Source organism: Phoenix dactylifera, chromosome 2, assembly GCF_051530095.1.
Source record: "Phoenix dactylifera cultivar Ajwa chromosome 2, Ajwa_hap1_PhDact_Kaust_v1.1, whole genome shotgun sequence".
Classification (NCBI taxonomy): domain Eukaryota; kingdom Viridiplantae; phylum Streptophyta; class Magnoliopsida; order Arecales; family Arecaceae; genus Phoenix; species Phoenix dactylifera.
In genome coordinates, this window is record NC_143191.1 from 41,744,829 (window position 1) to 41,762,596 (window position 17,768).

Below are 17,768 nucleotides of genomic sequence, written 5' to 3' on the forward strand. Positions count from 1 at the left end.
GTGCTTTTTGTCTTGCTATATCTGTGAATATAACCAGTTGATCAGTTGATAAATTTTTAGGTTGTCAAAATCTGCACTTGATGTTACAGAGTCATGGGGCCATTGCTAGTTGAGTTATATTGTGATGTGGGCATTTTCAGAAGCATTCCCACATTGTATTTTTGCTTGGATATTCATGAAACAGAACTCTGGAATTTCTTCTCTTTTTTTTTCTCTTATGATTTTTAGCAGCATGGCTAGCTGATGGATGGAACCTTTTTGGTTTAGGAGAAATCATTGCATGCACACCTGCTGGTGCACACCACCAAATCACCGAGACATGCAAGCCTGGTTTTATTTATTGTGCGCTCATCTTAGTGTCACATGTCATGCGATAATTTTTCTTGTTTTAGGGTTATTTAGAGATGCAAATAGGTCGGATCAAATTGGGTCACGAGTCATTCTGACCTAATTTGGTTTTTTGTTTGGATTCTAATGTTGGATTCAAATGCAATCCAAAAGAAGATCGGGTCAGGTCCGTGGTTGAAATTTCTGGCCCAATAGGTCATTTAGATTGAGTTCGGTTCATGTATAACTCGGTCCTAATCTAAAAAATTTGAGTCTGATCAGGTCGGGTAGATGTTGAACTTGGAAATTAGCATACTAAGGTCTAAGGATAGGGTTTGTTTTGTTAACGGGGAATCAGGCTCTGGCCCCGCACGTATTATGGCTTTAAGACGAGATAGGAACGATGTGGACTCTGGACGGGTCGTTTAGCCCTTGTACCTTGCCCATCTTGGCCCCTTTTGGGCCTTTCTACCAAACGAAGTGAGATCCGAGATAGGTAAACACCACCCAAAAGGCCCCTTTTGGGCCTTTTGGGCCTTTCTATCGTCTTGAACGCTGGATCCTGTCTTGTTCATCGCCGAGATAGATAAACACCACCCACATCTATTAGCCATGAGAAGCATCACGAACAGACGAATCAGGTTACCTTTCTAATGCCATCCTACTTGCAATTTATATGCAAAATAATTTATCTGGGGGCCATCTTTTGTCCTTCTTGATGTCAGTAACAAAACATTAATCCTTTTTTGTTTGCACATTAAAGCAATGAATCACTGGAAAAAATAATTATTAATTTTATTTTGCAGCGTACAAAAGACTTGGCGAGGCATGCTGTAGAGGCTGGTGAGTTTAGATGGCCAACATAAACTTAAGGGTGAGAATCCAGTAGATGACTAATGTTTTTTCATAAGACATTCCGAATTCATCGCAAAGCATAGCACAGTGAACATAAACTTAAGGGTTTAGGTCAGGTCATAGAATAAACGGTCCAAAGTTAATCTAAAAAATAATGGGTCAAATTGGGTCGGAATCCAGTCATTCCAGATCTGATCTAAAAAATAGAATGGATCTAATTTTAGAATCCGACCGGGCCTCACAGGTCTTTTAAAGCAAGTCGGATCAAGTCTAAATGGGTCGAGCCGGCCATGTGTCAATCCGACCTATCTGCACCTCTAGGGTTGTTATAATGTCATTGCTTCAAGTTGTGCGATCATGATCATGGAGCTTTTGAAGGCCAAATTGGGAACGAATGCTTGCGATCATGCATTACAATGTCATTGCTTGAGGCCATTATTACACCTATCATGTAATATAGGAATTTAATAATGTTGTTGTTTGCTTCACTGGAGTGGTTTCAGCAGGAGCGTGTACAGTTATCTAGATCTTGAACACTCGGTGAAAAGTCAAAAAATGCCCTCCAGTTGATTGGTTATATGCAATTTCCATCTGCCATACGAAATTCTAATTGTTTGTTTGAATAATTTGTGATTGAATAACTTGAGGTAGTAGTTATTAACTATAAGTTTATATTAACATGTTGGTAGATATATTTTTGAAGTCTTAATGGGAGAAATAAGATTTGGCAGAGTTTGAGACCCGTCAGGATTGGTGTAGGTGGGCTGAACGGAGCCCACTCTTCTTATGAGCCGAATCCATTTTGGGACGTTTCTCTCTCTCTCTTTTCTTTCTTCTTTTTTTTTTTTTTTTTTTGGTACAACGGTTGCTCATCCTACTTTGGTGTACGTGCAGCTAATAGAGTCAAGAGCTACAAAATGGCATAATTATGAAGAACTAGATCCTGATGCATCCAGAGGACCTCTCCGAAATGCTGCGCTGCATCGAAGGCGTTTCTCTCGGTCAAAAATCATTATTATCTGGCTGATTATTTATTTATTTATTTATTTAGTTAGTTAGTTATCTTGTAGAAGAGTAACATAGGTTTAAAAAAAAAAAAAAGAATCGAGCACTCACAGATTTTCTCCTACAAAACCCCGTAGCCCGACCCTCCAGCCACGAACCCAAAAGAAGGCTGTATTCCTTGAAACCGTGTCTCGCCCGCAATGGCCCGACGCGTTCTGAGCCCAAGCCCAATCCCCGTCCGCTTCCAATGGTCCAATACCATTAGCTGACCAAACCCGAGGGCGCTAACCCTATGGGCTGGTATGGACACGTTCACCGAACCCATCTTCCCTCCTGCCCGCCACAACTGAAGTCGTTCAAGTCTCCACCCCATTTGAGTCGGCCACATCGAGAGAGCACGTGAGACACCTTCGCGCTGGGTTTCGCACGGTGCTGCGGCTTCCGCCACAAGAAAGAAGCCCGGCTTGGGAGAGCAAAATGCGGACCCGCATGCTCTCTCCATAAATAGAGAGAAGAGAAGAGAAGAGAAGAGAAGAGAAGAGCTCCTTGCGTCCTCAACCGCATCAGTCTCGGCAGCAGCGCTTTCCTTTTCTCCGCCCCTTTATCGTCTCCGGAGGACGACAGCAGCAGCGGCGGCGGCGACGATGGTGACGCTAGTGGTGGCGACGACCGCAGACCCCGCCTCGGTCGGCCCTGCCTCCGCCTTCCTCGCAATGCCCGGCTGGAACCCCGGCCCCTCCCTCTCCGTACATTCGCGCCCACATGTTTTGTTTCTATTGTTTTTCTTGTGTTGATGATTTGTCTTACCGGATGGAGGGATGAATTGATGGGATTAAATTAGGAGGGGATGGAGAGCTTCGCGAATGGGGATGTGAGGCTGTTGAAGCACGAGAACAGCATCGTGGCGGAGGACGACCTGGACCGCCGCTGGGAGGTCGCCACAGGAGAATCTGTCACGGAGGTCATCTTCCTCAGCCGCCACACCGCCGTCTCCAACCGCCCCGCCCTCACCGTGCATCCCATCGGCGTGCCGCACCTGCGGGACGACGAGATCCCGCCGCAGGGAGGGCGCCCTGGCTGGGCTGCCCTGCCCAACCCTCGGATCGGCCCCTGGCTTCGGCTACTCAAGAAGATCGCCGATTCCCTGGGTCTCCTTCCGGAGTTCGAGGTACTGTGTACCACACCGCCTTTTCGTTTCTTTCCGATGGATCGGTCCGGTGGGTACCCGGTCCGACATTTTATCGGCTCGGTTGGTCGGGCTAGTAATAGTAAGGTGCTTAAAACTAAACACCATTGGTTTGTCGGACTCGGTGGAAATCCAATGAGTATACCGGACCGTTTGTCTGAACCGGATCGGTCGGAGTGGATGTTGGGCCGGCTTGATGTATGCAAGTTGTAACGTAGTTTTGACGGGAGATGAGAAAAGGAGAAAAAAAAAAGAAAAACTAGAGTGCTGTTCCCATTGTAATGGATGCTAATCTCTCTCTTTTTTTGTTGTTGTTTTGTTTTGTTTTTGGCTTCATGTAGGTTACTCTGGAGGCAACTCATCATGGACCTGTAGTTAATACGCCAACCTTGTTCTTGGAGATAGGTATATGGCTTTCTTGTAAATTTGCACATTTTAGTACTTTTTTTTTCATCAGTCTTTTGTGATGTTGAGTGTTTCAGTAATTGCAAAATTTAAATTTACATGTTCGTAATTGTTTCTCTTTTATTTGATGAGATTTATGGCTGCCTATGGGCTCCTTGTAAGGTTATCTTTTAATTCTTGTAGGAAGCACAGCAGAGTACTGGGGTAGGCAAGATGCTGCTCAAGCTATAGCTCTAGTGAGTGATTTTCCACCAAAAAAAAATATATATTTTCAAGAATTTAAGCTTGTCATGAATAAATATACCTGCTCTTAGACCTATGCCCTTTACAGCAATTTTGCAATTTCATGAATGTTATGGTCAAGTGTCGCACAAATAGAGTTATAATCTTTCTAGCAATTTATATGTTTACTATTGTATATCATTATCCCAGAACTATTTTAATAGTTCTAGAGGACGATTTTAGAGCGGAATCTTATTCTTTGATCTTCAGGCCTTTTTCCTTTCTGGATGTTCTCATCTTGTGTATTGGTGACTCCATATTTTCTTTTATATTTATTTTGAAATCACAAATATTCTAGTCATGTTCTTATGCTTTTCATAAATGGAAAGACCGACTACTCTTTCCATTGACATTAATGGAAGATATTGGCCGTAGCCATATTAACAAGTCTTATTGCATCAATTTTGGGATGGCTTTGTTGCTTCTCCTCCATTTGACCCTCCCAGGGGCCATATCAAAGTTTATAGTATAAACGAAGTTAGAAATATCTCTGCACCAAGAGTATATCATTAGGAAAGTACAAAATCTTGGTATTGGAAATTTGTCTATATTTTTCTTTCATTAAAAATTGTCATTGAAATTATGGGAATGGAAAAGCGTATCAAAAGCCTGTTGTGCCATCGTTTGAAGGTTGAAGAAATATCAGCCAATTTTAAGTCATTTATGTATCATAACAACTCCCCACTAAAAGGTGAGGAAGCATGCAGGCTATCTTGTTAGCCCATCAAAGATCATTTTGCAGAAAAACATCTATAAAACTTGATGTTCAAGGTATCTTTTATGTTAAAAAGGTGTTTAAGTTCTTTTATTTAAATAATATGAAAAGGTCATTAAAATTTAAACTAGGGAATGTTTCACTGCTTTCCTCTCAAACTTGGTTGTGTTATTCCCATATTGTTAGTGGCAACATGAAACATTTGTTGCTATTATTTCTTGCATTTTCCCATGGTTTGCATTCTTAGTAACAATACCTCTATATGCTTTCAAGAAATAAAGGTTACTTTCAGTTTCCTTTTGGGAGTAGCCATGAAGCACAGATAATAGTCCATGACCCGGAAAATTGGTGGGAACCTAAGCAAAGTTGACACTGGGATATTGACTATTATCCATGTATTGAAGATTATTCTGCCAATGGATGTTAAAAAAACTTTGGTTATCTATGAAATAACTTATCGCACAAAATGGTTCCTGAAAGATGTATATCCAGATGATGTATAATATTGGAAAACTGGTTAGAACTGAATATTATGTGTTTATTTTGTGCTTTTGAGAGGCTGAAGTATAAGATTAGTCACTCAAGGAAAGCTCAAGGCATGGATGAATTTCCAAAACAAAAATGTATTGTAAGAAGATCCAGAGAATGTTATTACTTGGGGCCATTGAATGACGGACTGTGGCAGAATATGCTTCTTTAAAGTGTTATTTTTTTTTTCTTGAGTTTATCTTAAAAATCTCTTTTTGATTGCACCACTTTTTGTTAAAGAAGAAATTATCTAGGCTTTTATAACGTGTTCATATAGCAAGTATGACAAAAAATTGGATGCTAGGATCTTCGCACATATCCAAAAGTGCCAAGGATTACTTTTATTGGTGCCTGCTCTGAAATTTAGTAGTATAATGCTTACATTTATTTCACTTTTCAGGTTTAATTATATTGCCTTTGTTTGTATGTAATTAGATTCATGACAATATGTTTAGTAAAATAAATTGCTTTGTTTTATGATATTTGCAGCTCATGTGGGAAGGACTTGGCCTTGGAGGAGGTGGTAGTGTCGGAGAGTGGAAAGGGTAAGGCACTATTTTAAGGAGGTTGTAGAAAGATGTATATAAGGCTTCTGAGAAATAATCTTTTTTCAACTTACTGATTGTAAAAATAAATAGATAATTCCTTGCAAAGAGGTCCAAATCACTATTTTTAAACAAATAAAGCAAAATTTGGACCAAAGATTCATAAATCAAGCTACTTTGCTGTAGACAAGTTTTAGGGTTCGCATATGCTTAAGTACCAAGTATTACATTTCATTTTACTTGTCTATTACTAGTCTTTTCCAAATTAAATAATGATAAGAAGTAATTTAAAGGTGATTCTGAGCCCAGCTTGTTAGCGGTTGTCATTTGACATTTTTGTGTATTGCCTGCATCGACTTTTTGTTGTCTATTGCGCAGGAACAATGGTAAAAATAAAGTCCTTCTGGGAATAGGAGGCGGTCATTATGCTCCTCGCCACAATGATATCGTTGTGTAAGTAACCACGTCCTATCTTATCATGGTTTATGGTTAAAGTGAAGTTTTTTAATTTCACCATGTTCAAATTTCAATTGTCATGGCATAATAAATAAAAGCAACAATACAGGCACATATTGTTTGAAACCACTGAAGGAGGAGTCTAGTTATGGCACATACCCTGGTGATAAACAAATTAATATGCTCTTCTAGTCACATCACTATTTGTAGAGACTGTATAATGTTCATCTAGGGTAGTCGACTAAAAATTGCTTGTTCTTTACATTGCCGTGGCCTTAATGGAATGACAGGAAACAAATGCCCATGTCACTTACACTGGCCATCCCTCTTGTTCTCCATGATTATTGCTTATCAGATGAGAACGAAACTGGGCATTCCCCATCTGTTTCCAGAGATCTTGAAAGCATAATTTCCTTCTATGAACACTTTGCTATGTGCATTAAAAAAAGATTGGTTCCAGGATGTAATTCTGCTTGTACCTGAATTACTATTTGCTTACGTCTTGGGCACGCATATCACCAGTTAAAGAAAGAAAATAGGCATGCCTCCCTTTCCATAGTAAGCAATAATGTTAATTACTTTCACTATTTGTTGAACCATGTTATTTTGAGATGTATAACTGAGTAGTATCACACCTTTGTGGGGATTTATGAAATTAATGTATCAGTTTTATGGGTTATACCTTGGCACTCTGATATGCTGAATCTAAATTATTTTAAAGGCATATTTTGAAGAAGCCATTACATTGTTTGATTAAAATCCTAGATCAAGCCAAGTATTGGAAATTTACCTCCATGACATTTCTTGTGGGCCAACCCTTCTAAAGTCAGTGAGGTCAAGGTACAATGTTAGAGCTTGTCCCTTTTTTGGGTCTAGCTAGGTGCTTGCGACTTAATTTTAATAAATTTGTTGGTTATGTTGCATTTATGGCGGAGGCATTAGATCTCTCGAATGAGACTTTGTTTGCATTTTGGGGAATGGGGGGCAGGGTTGGGCAAGTTCCAAATAGTTACTTTTGTAATTTTTAAATTTGTAATACAGTTGCTTCACAAAAAAGAGGGAAAAAAAGATCAGGCATTTTCTGACACGGTGTGTTCTATACTTGAAATAATTTCAGAAAAGATGGTGTATGGGTCGGCCACCTTCTATCAGGATATTCTTTACCGATGGAAGATCCTAACCAGAAAAAGGTAAAAGCAAATGAGAAAACCATCGGTGGAACCTGGAAACAATCAATCAAAGTTGCATACGAGGCTACTGTATCAGCTTTTCCAGGAGGAGAAGTTCTAGCACATCTAGATCACAAGTAAGTTCATAACCCTCACACAAACCTGTCAAGGTCCAAAATTATTTTTTTCATTTACCTTTATTTTGTCAAACTAACTTATGACACCAGGTTTGATTAGCATATGGTAAATATGAGATAAACGTAATGAGAAAAGACGAACTTCTTGGAAGGAGAAGTTTTGAGAAAGAAATGTCTAACTTTATGGAATAACCTACCTTAACCTGAGCTCATTGGTGGTGGGAGCTGAATGCCTATGAAGCTTCAATATAATTATTCACCTAATGAACAAGGCTTGCCCTCATGTTTGCATTAACAATATCTTGATGGCCATTTCACCTAACTTGCATAAGAACATGCACTTGAGTTCATGAGAGTTTTTTCTTCTCTAATGAACATGATGTTTCTCAGAGTATTTAGATACCTTTTTATTTTACATATACAAGAGTTGAACTCTTGTGCCACTTATGGAATTATGAACCTCAGTGACACATTGCCTTATCAATACCTAAATTCAAGGGACACCAAAATAAATCCAAGTGAGAGGTGATGCATTTCCTAACAGGAATTGCAGTATGGAAATTACAGTATAAGGTTACATGTAAAACATAAAATCCACTGCCACAAAAACATATCTTTTACTTGATATTCGGATGTTTACCATGCTTGTGAGTTCAAAGCTTCTCTACCCTTCGCATAAACTTCCATTCTTGTTTACTGTTTCAGTGTAATACATTTGGATACGCAACAGACTTGAATTTTTTATTTTATTCATGTTTAGTTGAAGGAGACCTCTCCCATTTTGGAGTACTACTTCAGTCAGGACATTGTTCCCTTCTGTTCTCTCAGTGATTGATGAGATATCAAAACTAACTGTCTAGTTTGTTCCTGAAGTATATTTCTTACTTTTAAGCATCTAAAAGCATCTCTTGCAAATAATTGCTTGCTGTTGTATTACCAATAATGTTTTTTTCACGCTCATCATGTGTCAAACTAACCTTGAGAAAACAAAAATGGTTTTGGCATCTCGTTCTATTGTTAAATCATTTTGCCTGCTAATTATGTTATTCAGATCTTATGTCTGATATCAGTGGCAGTTAACTTCTTTGTTGCTGTAATTCTTGTTGGTGGATGCAGGAGCTTTAAGGGCTGGCAGAAGAATGCCATTACAAGCTTCTTGGCAGAGCAGAACATAAAGATTGGAAAACCTGAGGACTACTTTTAATATGCCATTGTTGGAATGCAAAGAATTGGACCTTTTTACCCCATTATATGCCTGATAATATTGAGGTTTATAAGTCCAGCTCTATTCTTCTTCATGTGATCAGAGTGTAAGATTAACTTATGGTTTCAAGGAGTGATATTTTAAGGAATACTAAAGTTGCAATTCATTTTCGTCTTTGCTATGGTAATTGCTCTGATCTAATGGACATTTTCCAGAGGATCTACTGTTAGCTCTTCTTGTTCGTTGTTCAATCTCTCGAGTCAATTGGTCAGCTGCTTTGTCAAACACAGCTTGTTCGTCCAGTTAAACCACTAGACTATATAAACATTGTGTGATAATAGATTTCTTTGTTACAAATAATAGATTGTTTATGGTTCCCTAAATCCAAGGACAGGATACTGAGAAGTCTTCGGTGGTTGGAATTTTGAGCAGTGCCCATTCACCTGCACGCCTGAGAACTTCTCAACTCCCGTAGGCCCCTTGGTGGAAGAATTGGTAGCCCTTGGGTGAGCAGAGATTTACCACCTTTTCAGAGGCCATTATTTTAAAAAAATTTCCAAGATATGTACCATATACTCACCTGCAACATAATTATTTAGATCCTAATTTTAAAGATCTTTCATGACTTCGTATCCTCTTATCACCAGGTTTTCGCGAGCTCCAGCCACTTACTGAAATATGCTTGCATTTTGTTACTAGGAGATAAAAAAGAAATCATGCTTGCACTTTGCTAAATAAACTAGTCTCTTCAAAACCACAGGCATGCAACTCCTTATTCTGAAAGCTCCAAGCACCAATCATGAAAATTTTTGAATGCAGGCAGGCTTGAAAAGGACTTTCGAAAAAGCTTGCAAACAAAACCCATCAAGAAACGCATAACTGAGGTAGATGGTCCTGACTATAAGTGGAATAGAGTAATAAATTGATCCTCTTTAGGTGAAGGATAGCCAATGAACATTTCCTTATAGATGCGATTTTGAGATCAGATGCAGGAATTCTCATAGGAATACCGTATGCACTGTAATTTAGTACAAGCAAAAGAAAACAACCAAACTCTGCTGATCTCAGCCTATGCCGCAAAACATGCGTGGTAGATGGCTGGATAAGGAACTTGCAGTTTTGATTGTAAGGTTAGAGAACAAATGCTCGGAGGTGAAGCCTCGCCTCAGCTGCTGCAGCTAACAACTCTTCGCTGGGGTTCTCTTTTGCGGCAGCAATAGCTGCAGTGTAGGCCTTTCTTGCCTCTTCCATCCTCGCCATATCACTCTCATCTATGCTATCCTGTTTTAATTTAAGCCGGTTACTTGTATGTCGATACACTTTCTGTTCTACCTCCTAAACTACAGTTGACTGGTAACATAAAAGGCAGTAGGATGATAAAGTACATAAGATGCACGTATTCATGAGGAGCAAAGACATGAAGAAGTCTTGTAAAGCTATATGAACTGTTGCACTACCTTAGCATGCAGCATAGCCAACATGAAAATGCAAAGCATGTCTCAGATTAAGAAGCCAGCAAGAAAAGACAGAACATGATCTTCTGTAAACCTAAGTTACGATTTCAATGTAACTAGAGCACCGATATCATTTTATTGCACAAGTTCAGGCACATGATTTGTACCTGAGTAGAAAGTTCTTATTCAGATTGTTTACTTTACAAATGCAGTCTCTTTGATCATCTACTAAAAGGATTATGAATTTATGATAGTGAGAGTGACCATAGCTTCCATAAAGAAATGAATTCACACAGCAACCAAATTACATGTTCATCCAGATTTGCATTTCTTTTTGTGAAATTCCCCTAAGAATTCTAATGTATGTGATAGGAGAATTATGAATCTGACAGAGGCACCAATGAAAATTAATATCTACAGCTGCAACTTTGAAGATATTCATGTAAGGATTCCTGATCCCTGCCCTAGTAGCATCATACATGATGACAGCTGCATGTGACTGGGTACCTTATAATTCTGATGCCCTTATCTCTGCACACCTGACTTACTGATGATAATGACCTCAGGGAATGCTCATGAGAAGCCTATATACATGGAACTAGCTAGTATTATACTTGTCGGATTTGATAATACAATTGTCAGTTACTGTAGGACTTAAAAAGTAATGTCTCCTGCCATAACTGAAGCACTTTCAGGATTTCTTGTAATTGTTTCAATTCTTTCAATTCTCTCATAATACCTCCTAGTTTTGCAAAGTTTCATGCAGTCAGATGCTTTTAACTCGACACCAAATAGTGTAACCTCCTCTCTACTGCAAATAGCCTTAACTTGAAGCACCTAAAAAGGGTATTCTTAAACTAGAGAACCTAGATAATTACATGCCAATGTGACAGGCTGTAACTTTAGAGATTAAACTTAATTTTCATACCACCAAAGCTCATCAAAGGAGACTAAAACAAACTAAGCCAGACCAAAAAGACTACTACTCAAATTAATGATAAAACTTCAAATTGACCTAAATATTCATGCCCTACATCCTCATGGACTACATTGCAGCGACCAACTGTGAACCAATGCCCATGGAAAAACACAAAAAAGCCATGGGTTCATCAAGCCGAAGCAAAAAATGATGTTCACACAGCAACTAAACACAATGAAGCTTGTCAGCAGCGGGTAATGCATTAAGCCCATGTGATTACATGCCACCATTCAAATGAGATTTAAACCTCAAAACATGTGCAGAGGAGTGGATAACACTATCTAAATTGCAGCTTTCATGTTGACAATGTACTTCCAAGTCAGGTAGACTATAAAATAACAACATGCACATGAAGTAAGACTTTTAAATACCACATCTTTTGGGCTCCTTGATCTGTACCAGTTAAAAATTTTATTCACAATAATAGTGTTAAATATTTTTAAATGTATTATGATATATGGACTAACATCCTTCTCTATAATGCACCATGAACTCATTGTTGTTTAGATATCAACTAAAATGTTATGAGCATGCAGGAACGTCTCAACTCTCTACTAGTAGTACTATTTACAAAAAATCTCATTCTGGACTTTGAGGCACTCAAACTAGCATCAGACTTATTGGTTAATTTCTATTTATTCCCAAGTGGTATGGCCTTCAGGGCTCACCATGTAACAGGAAAGAATAACACAAGATAAGCTTCGTATTTTTGAAAAAAAGAAAGAAAGAAAGCAAATATGATCTTACTATGTATGGAAGTTGATCAAATTTTTGAATTGAAGTGATGTCATCATCAGGATATGCAGCTGAATCATTTTTTGATAGCTCTTCAAATAACCGCATGAGTGCAGTAATTTCGAAGCCCATAGAGTCCAGATCTCCCTGCAGTTCCTCAATTTTAGTATTTGATGTCCTTGCTTCCCACTCTAATTTCTCCAAAGCTGCTTGCTTGTCTGCTAGCTTAATCTGTAGTTAAGAGCAAAGGCTTTAGATGAGATATTGTATTTCTTCCTGACCGTCATATGTGTGAGATAGAAGCAAGGCTTAAAGTAATAGCCATTATAACAGTTCCAGAGAGGGTCCAATATTTCATATTGTATAGGTTTTACATTATAACAGCCATTATTTAACATTTGCAGTTTTCACCATTTTTTTAGGTTCAAATCTTAGTACCAGATAGGATTTTTTTTTTTATTCAGTGAACAGCAATCTAGGCAAACAACATTGTTATTTTTCTGGTATTGATATCCCATCGCATTGTAATAGCAAATAACAGCCACTCTAATGGTCTATTTTCTTTAATCCCAAAAGTCCAGGCATCTTTGGACAAATAACGACCATTATAACCATTATAAGGGTTGACAGCAGTTTCATGGGGGAATCCATTATAATGAGATTGCAGTTGATGCAAGATATTAAGATTAATATTCCTTGTAATGATCGAAAAGAAATGAAAAGTACAGTATGCTAAGTGCACAGTAAGATGTCAGCACATGAGCAAATGCTAGATCAGATCATTTTCAATGTAACATACAGCCACCTTGTCAAGAAAGGCATTAGGATGACTCATGATATAGGATATTGAAGAAATTATAAAATTAAGTCATGTAATTTGAAAGAAATAGATATGTAAATAATTAAAAATCAATAGTTGAAACACCAAAGGAAATGGTTTTCATGCCATTGTGCATATTCATAAGGCATATACATGCACACATGCATGCAAAAACATGGACAGCATACACAAGAATGCGTGCGAACGTGTGTTTGTACACGCACGTGCATGCATGCATTATTAGCATGTATCCCAAGTACTATGGTGGCATCCTAGAAAATTCACAACATCCAATTAATCAATGCAAGAACAGGTGAAATCCTCGGCCTTATAGAATACAAGTGCCTTTCATAGAGTAGTTCCAGTTAGCTCAAAAGCCCCGAACTCAATCATGCCACAATGAAGCATGGCAGTGAAATTTAAAGTGTTGATATATGGTCTTAAATTATCATGATAGTATTCATTATAAGATTTCTGATCCAGTTTAGCATCCAATCTCATCTAAGACTTCTGTGTCAACACTATATAATAAACTAAATTCCTTAAGACCCTCAGGAAAAATTTAAAAAAAAAGAGATTCATTTCAACTCTCCACTAGCAGGAGAAATTCTCCCTTCCCCATAGATGATATCCTTTCATAATGGCGTCTACTTGTGATGCGACAACTGGAACCCCAAGAAAAGGTTCAGGGAATATGATCGCACCGGATAAAATGCAGAAATATGCTTTCTTACAGTGGTTATAATGAACGCAAGCAAATCCCAAATATGAATATATTCAGCAAGATTGGCTGAATCAAAAGAAAAAATGATATGATACATACAGCACATACTGTACAATGCACAGTAGATGAGTCTTTCATATCCATTGTTTGAATAATTAAAGATTTAGTCGAAGACAGTTAAAGGAATGCTTGAAAAAAACAAGAGAGTGGCAGGACAAATCTTCTTATTATATACCTGCGTATTAGCCAATTGTGAATTGGCATTTCTAACCACTGAATCCTTCTCTGCAACCTGGTGTCTCAATTCATCGAGCATCATATTAACTCGACTCATTCGATTCATCATCTCTTCTGCAGATTTCAGGGCTTCATCTTTCTCCAGTATTTTTTTACATAGGTCATCCAACTGCTCCTGCACCACAGTTAATTCTTCTATATTCTTTTGGACATACCCTACTGCCAATGGAGTTGAAGAAAAAACTGAAAGGCTGTCAGTAATAATTTCTTGGTCATTTGTATCTTTGCTCAAGTCTCTAAGATCCCTATGCTTTTTTGCAGAAACAGTTTTGGATGGCTTTCTGCCTTTCAGATCAACGACCTGCACTACCATTGGTTTAGTTAAGCCTCAATTATGGCATCCACCTTCAATGCCAAAAAAACTTGTGAGTCCAGAACATAAAAAAAGGAAAAACATTAAAAAGTCAGAGGAGAAATTAAAAATAACCATCTTGTTTAGCTTCTTTCCAGAGGTAACTGGAAGCAGTTAACAAGCATGCTGCAGAAGAATATGTTGCACATTGGAGATCATTTCTATAAATGTTTTGTTGACCAATGTAGAATAACAGGTCTAATAGCTGAACAGAATAGATTTAGGAATCAAGATGTAAGAGGAGAGAGCGATCTAACTTTGACAACTGGATAAATAAAATTGTGGCATCCTAAATTTTCCTATGTCCATGGGTTTATTTCTTCCTCTTCCTTCTATGGGAAAAAAAAAACATCAAAACTCAATCATTTGACCATCAGGTGTTAGGTTTAGCTTTCTCCCTAGAGTTGACAAAAATCATAACCTTTGAGGTTTGATGCATGTGTGTGCCAAGATGAATCAAGAGACACTGGTGCTTTGAGGTAGTTTGCTTACACTTTAGGTATTTCCTGAATCAAAATATATAATTCTAAGAAAATCCAAGAAAAGGATGAATATGACTTGGTGGATGGGAAAAAAAAGAAAGAGAGAGATGGATCATGGATATCTACTCATTGAAACCTCACCTTGGTCTGGTTGGAAGGTGTGGGCGTGTAGACCACCGACGCCCGCCGCGTAAATGACGGATTTGCTCTCCGGTCCTAACACCATTTATCAAAAATAATAATCGAACAATAACTGGGAAAAATAACGGATTCCTGAAAGAGGGAGACGGCACACCATAAGGGACTCGACGAGGGGGACCATTTCGACAAGGTTGTTGAAGAGGACCCGGTCGACATTTCCGCCATCGCCGGGGGCATTCTTCGACGACGAGGAGAGTGGAGGCGGAGGCAGGGACGAGGTACAGCCGGCGAAAGTCCCTCTCTCCTGCGGCTCGTCGAGGCCACGGCGCTTCTGCGGCTTCCCCAGCATCGGCCCGTCTCCAAGGCGGTGGGGAAAGAGAGAGAGAGGGCGGGGGGAGCGGCGAGCGACGGCAGCCTCGGAATCGGAAGGGGGAAGAGATTTAGAATTTCAAATGGCTAGTGCGGGTCGGGTTACGGATTCTCCTCCTTAACTGAATCCGGCCCCCTCAAAAGGTTCCCAAGTTTTTTTTTTTTTTTTTTTTTTTTTTTTTTTTTCTTCTTCTTCTTCTTCTTTCCATGAGCCATCAGAGTCGAGAGAAAGAATGCAACTACCTAGCTATATAGCTAACCTAGTACCTTATAGGCTGGTGATGGGGAGTTGCCTCGGCACTCTAACGTATATTGTTTTTTGATTTTATTGGGTATATTCGTAGCTATGACCCATCTGTCTTAGCAACAAAAAAAAAAAAAAAGAATGCAACCTAAGATAAAGGAATAAATACAAGACAAGTTCAAAAAAAATCTTCAGAATAGTGAGTGGGAGAGGAGGCGACTCAACCTTACACATATGATTTGAGGAAGCTTCAGAAGCCCCGATCTTCACATGTTTTGTAAACGGTTCGGGTTGCATTGTCATCTTTCTCTACTATTAATACGAGAGGGGAGAGAATGAAAGATATTAAAGAATTTAAAAAAATAAAAAAAATTTGCACGATTCAGGAATCTTGCTCAGAGAGAGAACGTTGTCTTGCTCTCTTTTATTTTTTTTCTTAATTTTGTTCTTTTTTATACTCATGCATGGTATATGATTTTAGGTTATTAGACATGTGGCCTGAAAAAAGGGAAAACAAAAACATGAGTGATTGGTACTACAAGATTTCAAACCATACGTGCAAGATTTTCAAGTATAACAATCCATTGGGTTCGGTTTCAAAATTTTTTAGCTATTGATCAGCAATAAAAAAATTACTGATACTATTTTTAAAATTCAAATTTTAGAGATTAAGTTATTTAATATTTAGTTCGCTATGCTTCGTACTTTTAAAATACAAGAAACATAAATAATATTTTTTGGCAAACTTTTTCGAAGAGATTCTAAGTTGTTGAAAATGATATCAAATTGGATCCGATGATCAATAGTCCGTGTGAACTACGAGACAGTGCAACACAAGTCTAGATTAGATTTATGCCATTTGTATTTAGATTTGAATAAATTTGGACCCTTAGATACTAGGATTTGAATGGAGAAAATATGTAAGAACCCCATGCCGGCGTATGTTTAGTCTGGCATTAGATATCCAGTAGATAAATTCTGGATACATATACAGAACCAAGAAATCTAAATAATATCTTCCGGCTAGCTTTTTTGGATGATCCAAAAAGATCACCATACTCGATGTAGATTTGGACTATAAGCTTGACGAGAATAGTAAAGTTTAAACAATGGAAGTATGTGAGAATCCATATGGTTGTATTTAGTCCTATATTAGCTATGTAATGGATAAATTTTATATACTTATACAGAACCAAAGAACTTAAGTATACATTATAACTATTTTTTTAAGACAATTTTTTGAGTTGTTACTCGTTAACTCTTATGAACATTCATAATATGTTTTGGTAAGATGCTAGCAAAAGAGCCCTTACCATGACCCTAAATTGGATCTGTCCGTGTGTCATACTTTTCTCTCCTATATAAATTAATTAGCCACCTTATGATCTTCTAGCCACTAAAAAATTAATAGTAACACCTATCTTCTTATGCATGATATTATATTTTATAGTAATCCTATTCAACTCTTGCTCTATAGATAAGATTATTCCTTTGAATGAAAATTTTTGACAAACAAGAATTTATCAAAGTTATTATTCAATTTTATCCTCGTATCATGATCAATTTATCTTTTGGGATGACTTGGTTCTCTTATGGCATCATCAATAGCAAACTAAACCATGATAGTACATTAAAATGACCAACAACTAGATTTTAGGATTTATGTTTTGCACTCAAACACCATTTTTTAAGTTGGATTATGATCGTGTTAACAGATTATCGATCTCCATTAATGCCCCTGCTAGAACATAATTTTCTTGCATAAATGAGAATAGCACAAAAAAATCAAATATAAACTTAGAGTTCCATTTAAAGTCCAAAATTAATATCCATTGCAGATTGTAACAGCATATAAACATAGTTTGATTCCAAGGATATTCTGAAATTTATTCATTTGATTGCACTAAATTCCAATGTTGTTGTAATATCCTAGGAGAAGCTGTCCCCGTTGTGGTTGGATCCAGACCGAGGTCAGAGTGAAGCTTGGATGACCATGAGGTTGATTGGAACCGAGCTGGGCCAGTTGGCCGAGGTCTCGGAAGTTGAGCTCCTTCGGAGATACCCTGCAAGAAATTCGTTCGCCGAAGAGTTTCTTACGGGGACCCTCTGATGCTTAAGTCAGAATAGAGAGGCAACAGTATGGAAGAAAGAAATCTCAGCAGAATGTGGTCCTCCGTGAGTAATATTGCATGATATCGCCTTGCGTCACTGAGGTCCCCCTGGATCACCTCTTTATATAGGAGAGTCACTTTTATCGTTACTTGGGTCGGCGTGCACTAGTGGTCAGGTGGCGGCCAGTAGTATAGCCTAGGCATGGATGACGTATAGTTTTGACCACGTGCCAAATGCAGAGCTAT

At 38.2% G+C, this 17,768-nt stretch overlaps 2 protein-coding genes across 2 annotated transcripts; one reads left to right on the plus strand and one right to left on the minus strand.

Moving 5' to 3' along the window:
* Positions 1-2,562: 2,562 nt before the first annotated feature.
* GEK1 (D-aminoacyl-tRNA deacylase) lies at positions 2,563-8,980 on the plus strand. Its single transcript, XM_008799378.6, has 8 exons — positions 2,563-2,933; positions 3,029-3,355; positions 3,715-3,778; positions 3,962-4,014; positions 5,793-5,848; positions 6,227-6,301; positions 7,422-7,610; positions 8,727-8,980. The coding sequence occupies exons 1-8, from the start codon at positions 2,832-2,834 to the stop codon at positions 8,812-8,814; spliced, it is 954 nt and encodes a 317-aa protein (XP_008797600.3). The 5' UTR covers positions 2,563-2,831; the 3' UTR covers positions 8,815-8,980.
* A 729-nt stretch (positions 8,981-9,709) lies between these two features.
* LOC103712759 (protein MICROTUBULE BINDING PROTEIN 2C-like) lies at positions 9,710-15,217 on the minus strand. The gene is made up of 5 exons (XM_008799379.4): positions 14,953-15,217; positions 14,799-14,873; positions 13,762-14,124; positions 11,995-12,213; positions 9,710-10,095 (listed from the first exon to the last, which is right to left on the minus strand). Exons 1-5 carry the CDS (start codon positions 15,145-15,147, stop codon positions 9,946-9,948), a joined length of 1,002 nt encoding a protein of 333 aa, XP_008797601.3. The 5' UTR covers positions 15,148-15,217; the 3' UTR covers positions 9,710-9,945.
* Positions 15,218-17,768: the final 2,551 nt, after the last annotated feature.

What these genes read in the sequence shown, in the direction of transcription:
- LOC103712759 (XM_008799379.4), bottom strand. Translation starts at nt 15,147, where the DNA reads ATGCTGGGGAAGCCGCAGAAGCGCCGTGGCCTCGACGAGCCGCAGGAG. An exon ending in CCCTCGTCGAGTCCCTTATG is followed by an intron (nt 14,874 to 14,952) that starts GTGTGCCGTCTC and finishes AAATGGTGTTAG; the next exon opens with GACCGGAGAGCAAATCCGTC. An exon ending in TTGATCAACTTCCATACATA is followed by an intron (nt 10,096 to 11,994) that starts GTAAGATCATAT and finishes AAATTAAAACAG; the next exon opens with GATAGCATAGATGAGAGTGA.
- GEK1 (XM_008799378.6), top strand. Translation starts at nt 2,832, where the DNA reads ATGGTGACGCTAGTGGTGGCGACGACCGCAGACCCCGCCTCGGTCGGC. An exon ending in AACCTTGTTCTTGGAGATAG is followed by an intron (nt 3,779 to 3,961) that starts GTATATGGCTTT and finishes TAATTCTTGTAG; the next exon opens with GAAGCACAGCAGAGTACTGG. An exon ending in AGTGTCGGAGAGTGGAAAGG is followed by an intron (nt 5,849 to 6,226) that starts GTAAGGCACTAT and finishes TCTATTGCGCAG; the next exon opens with GAACAATGGTAAAAATAAAG.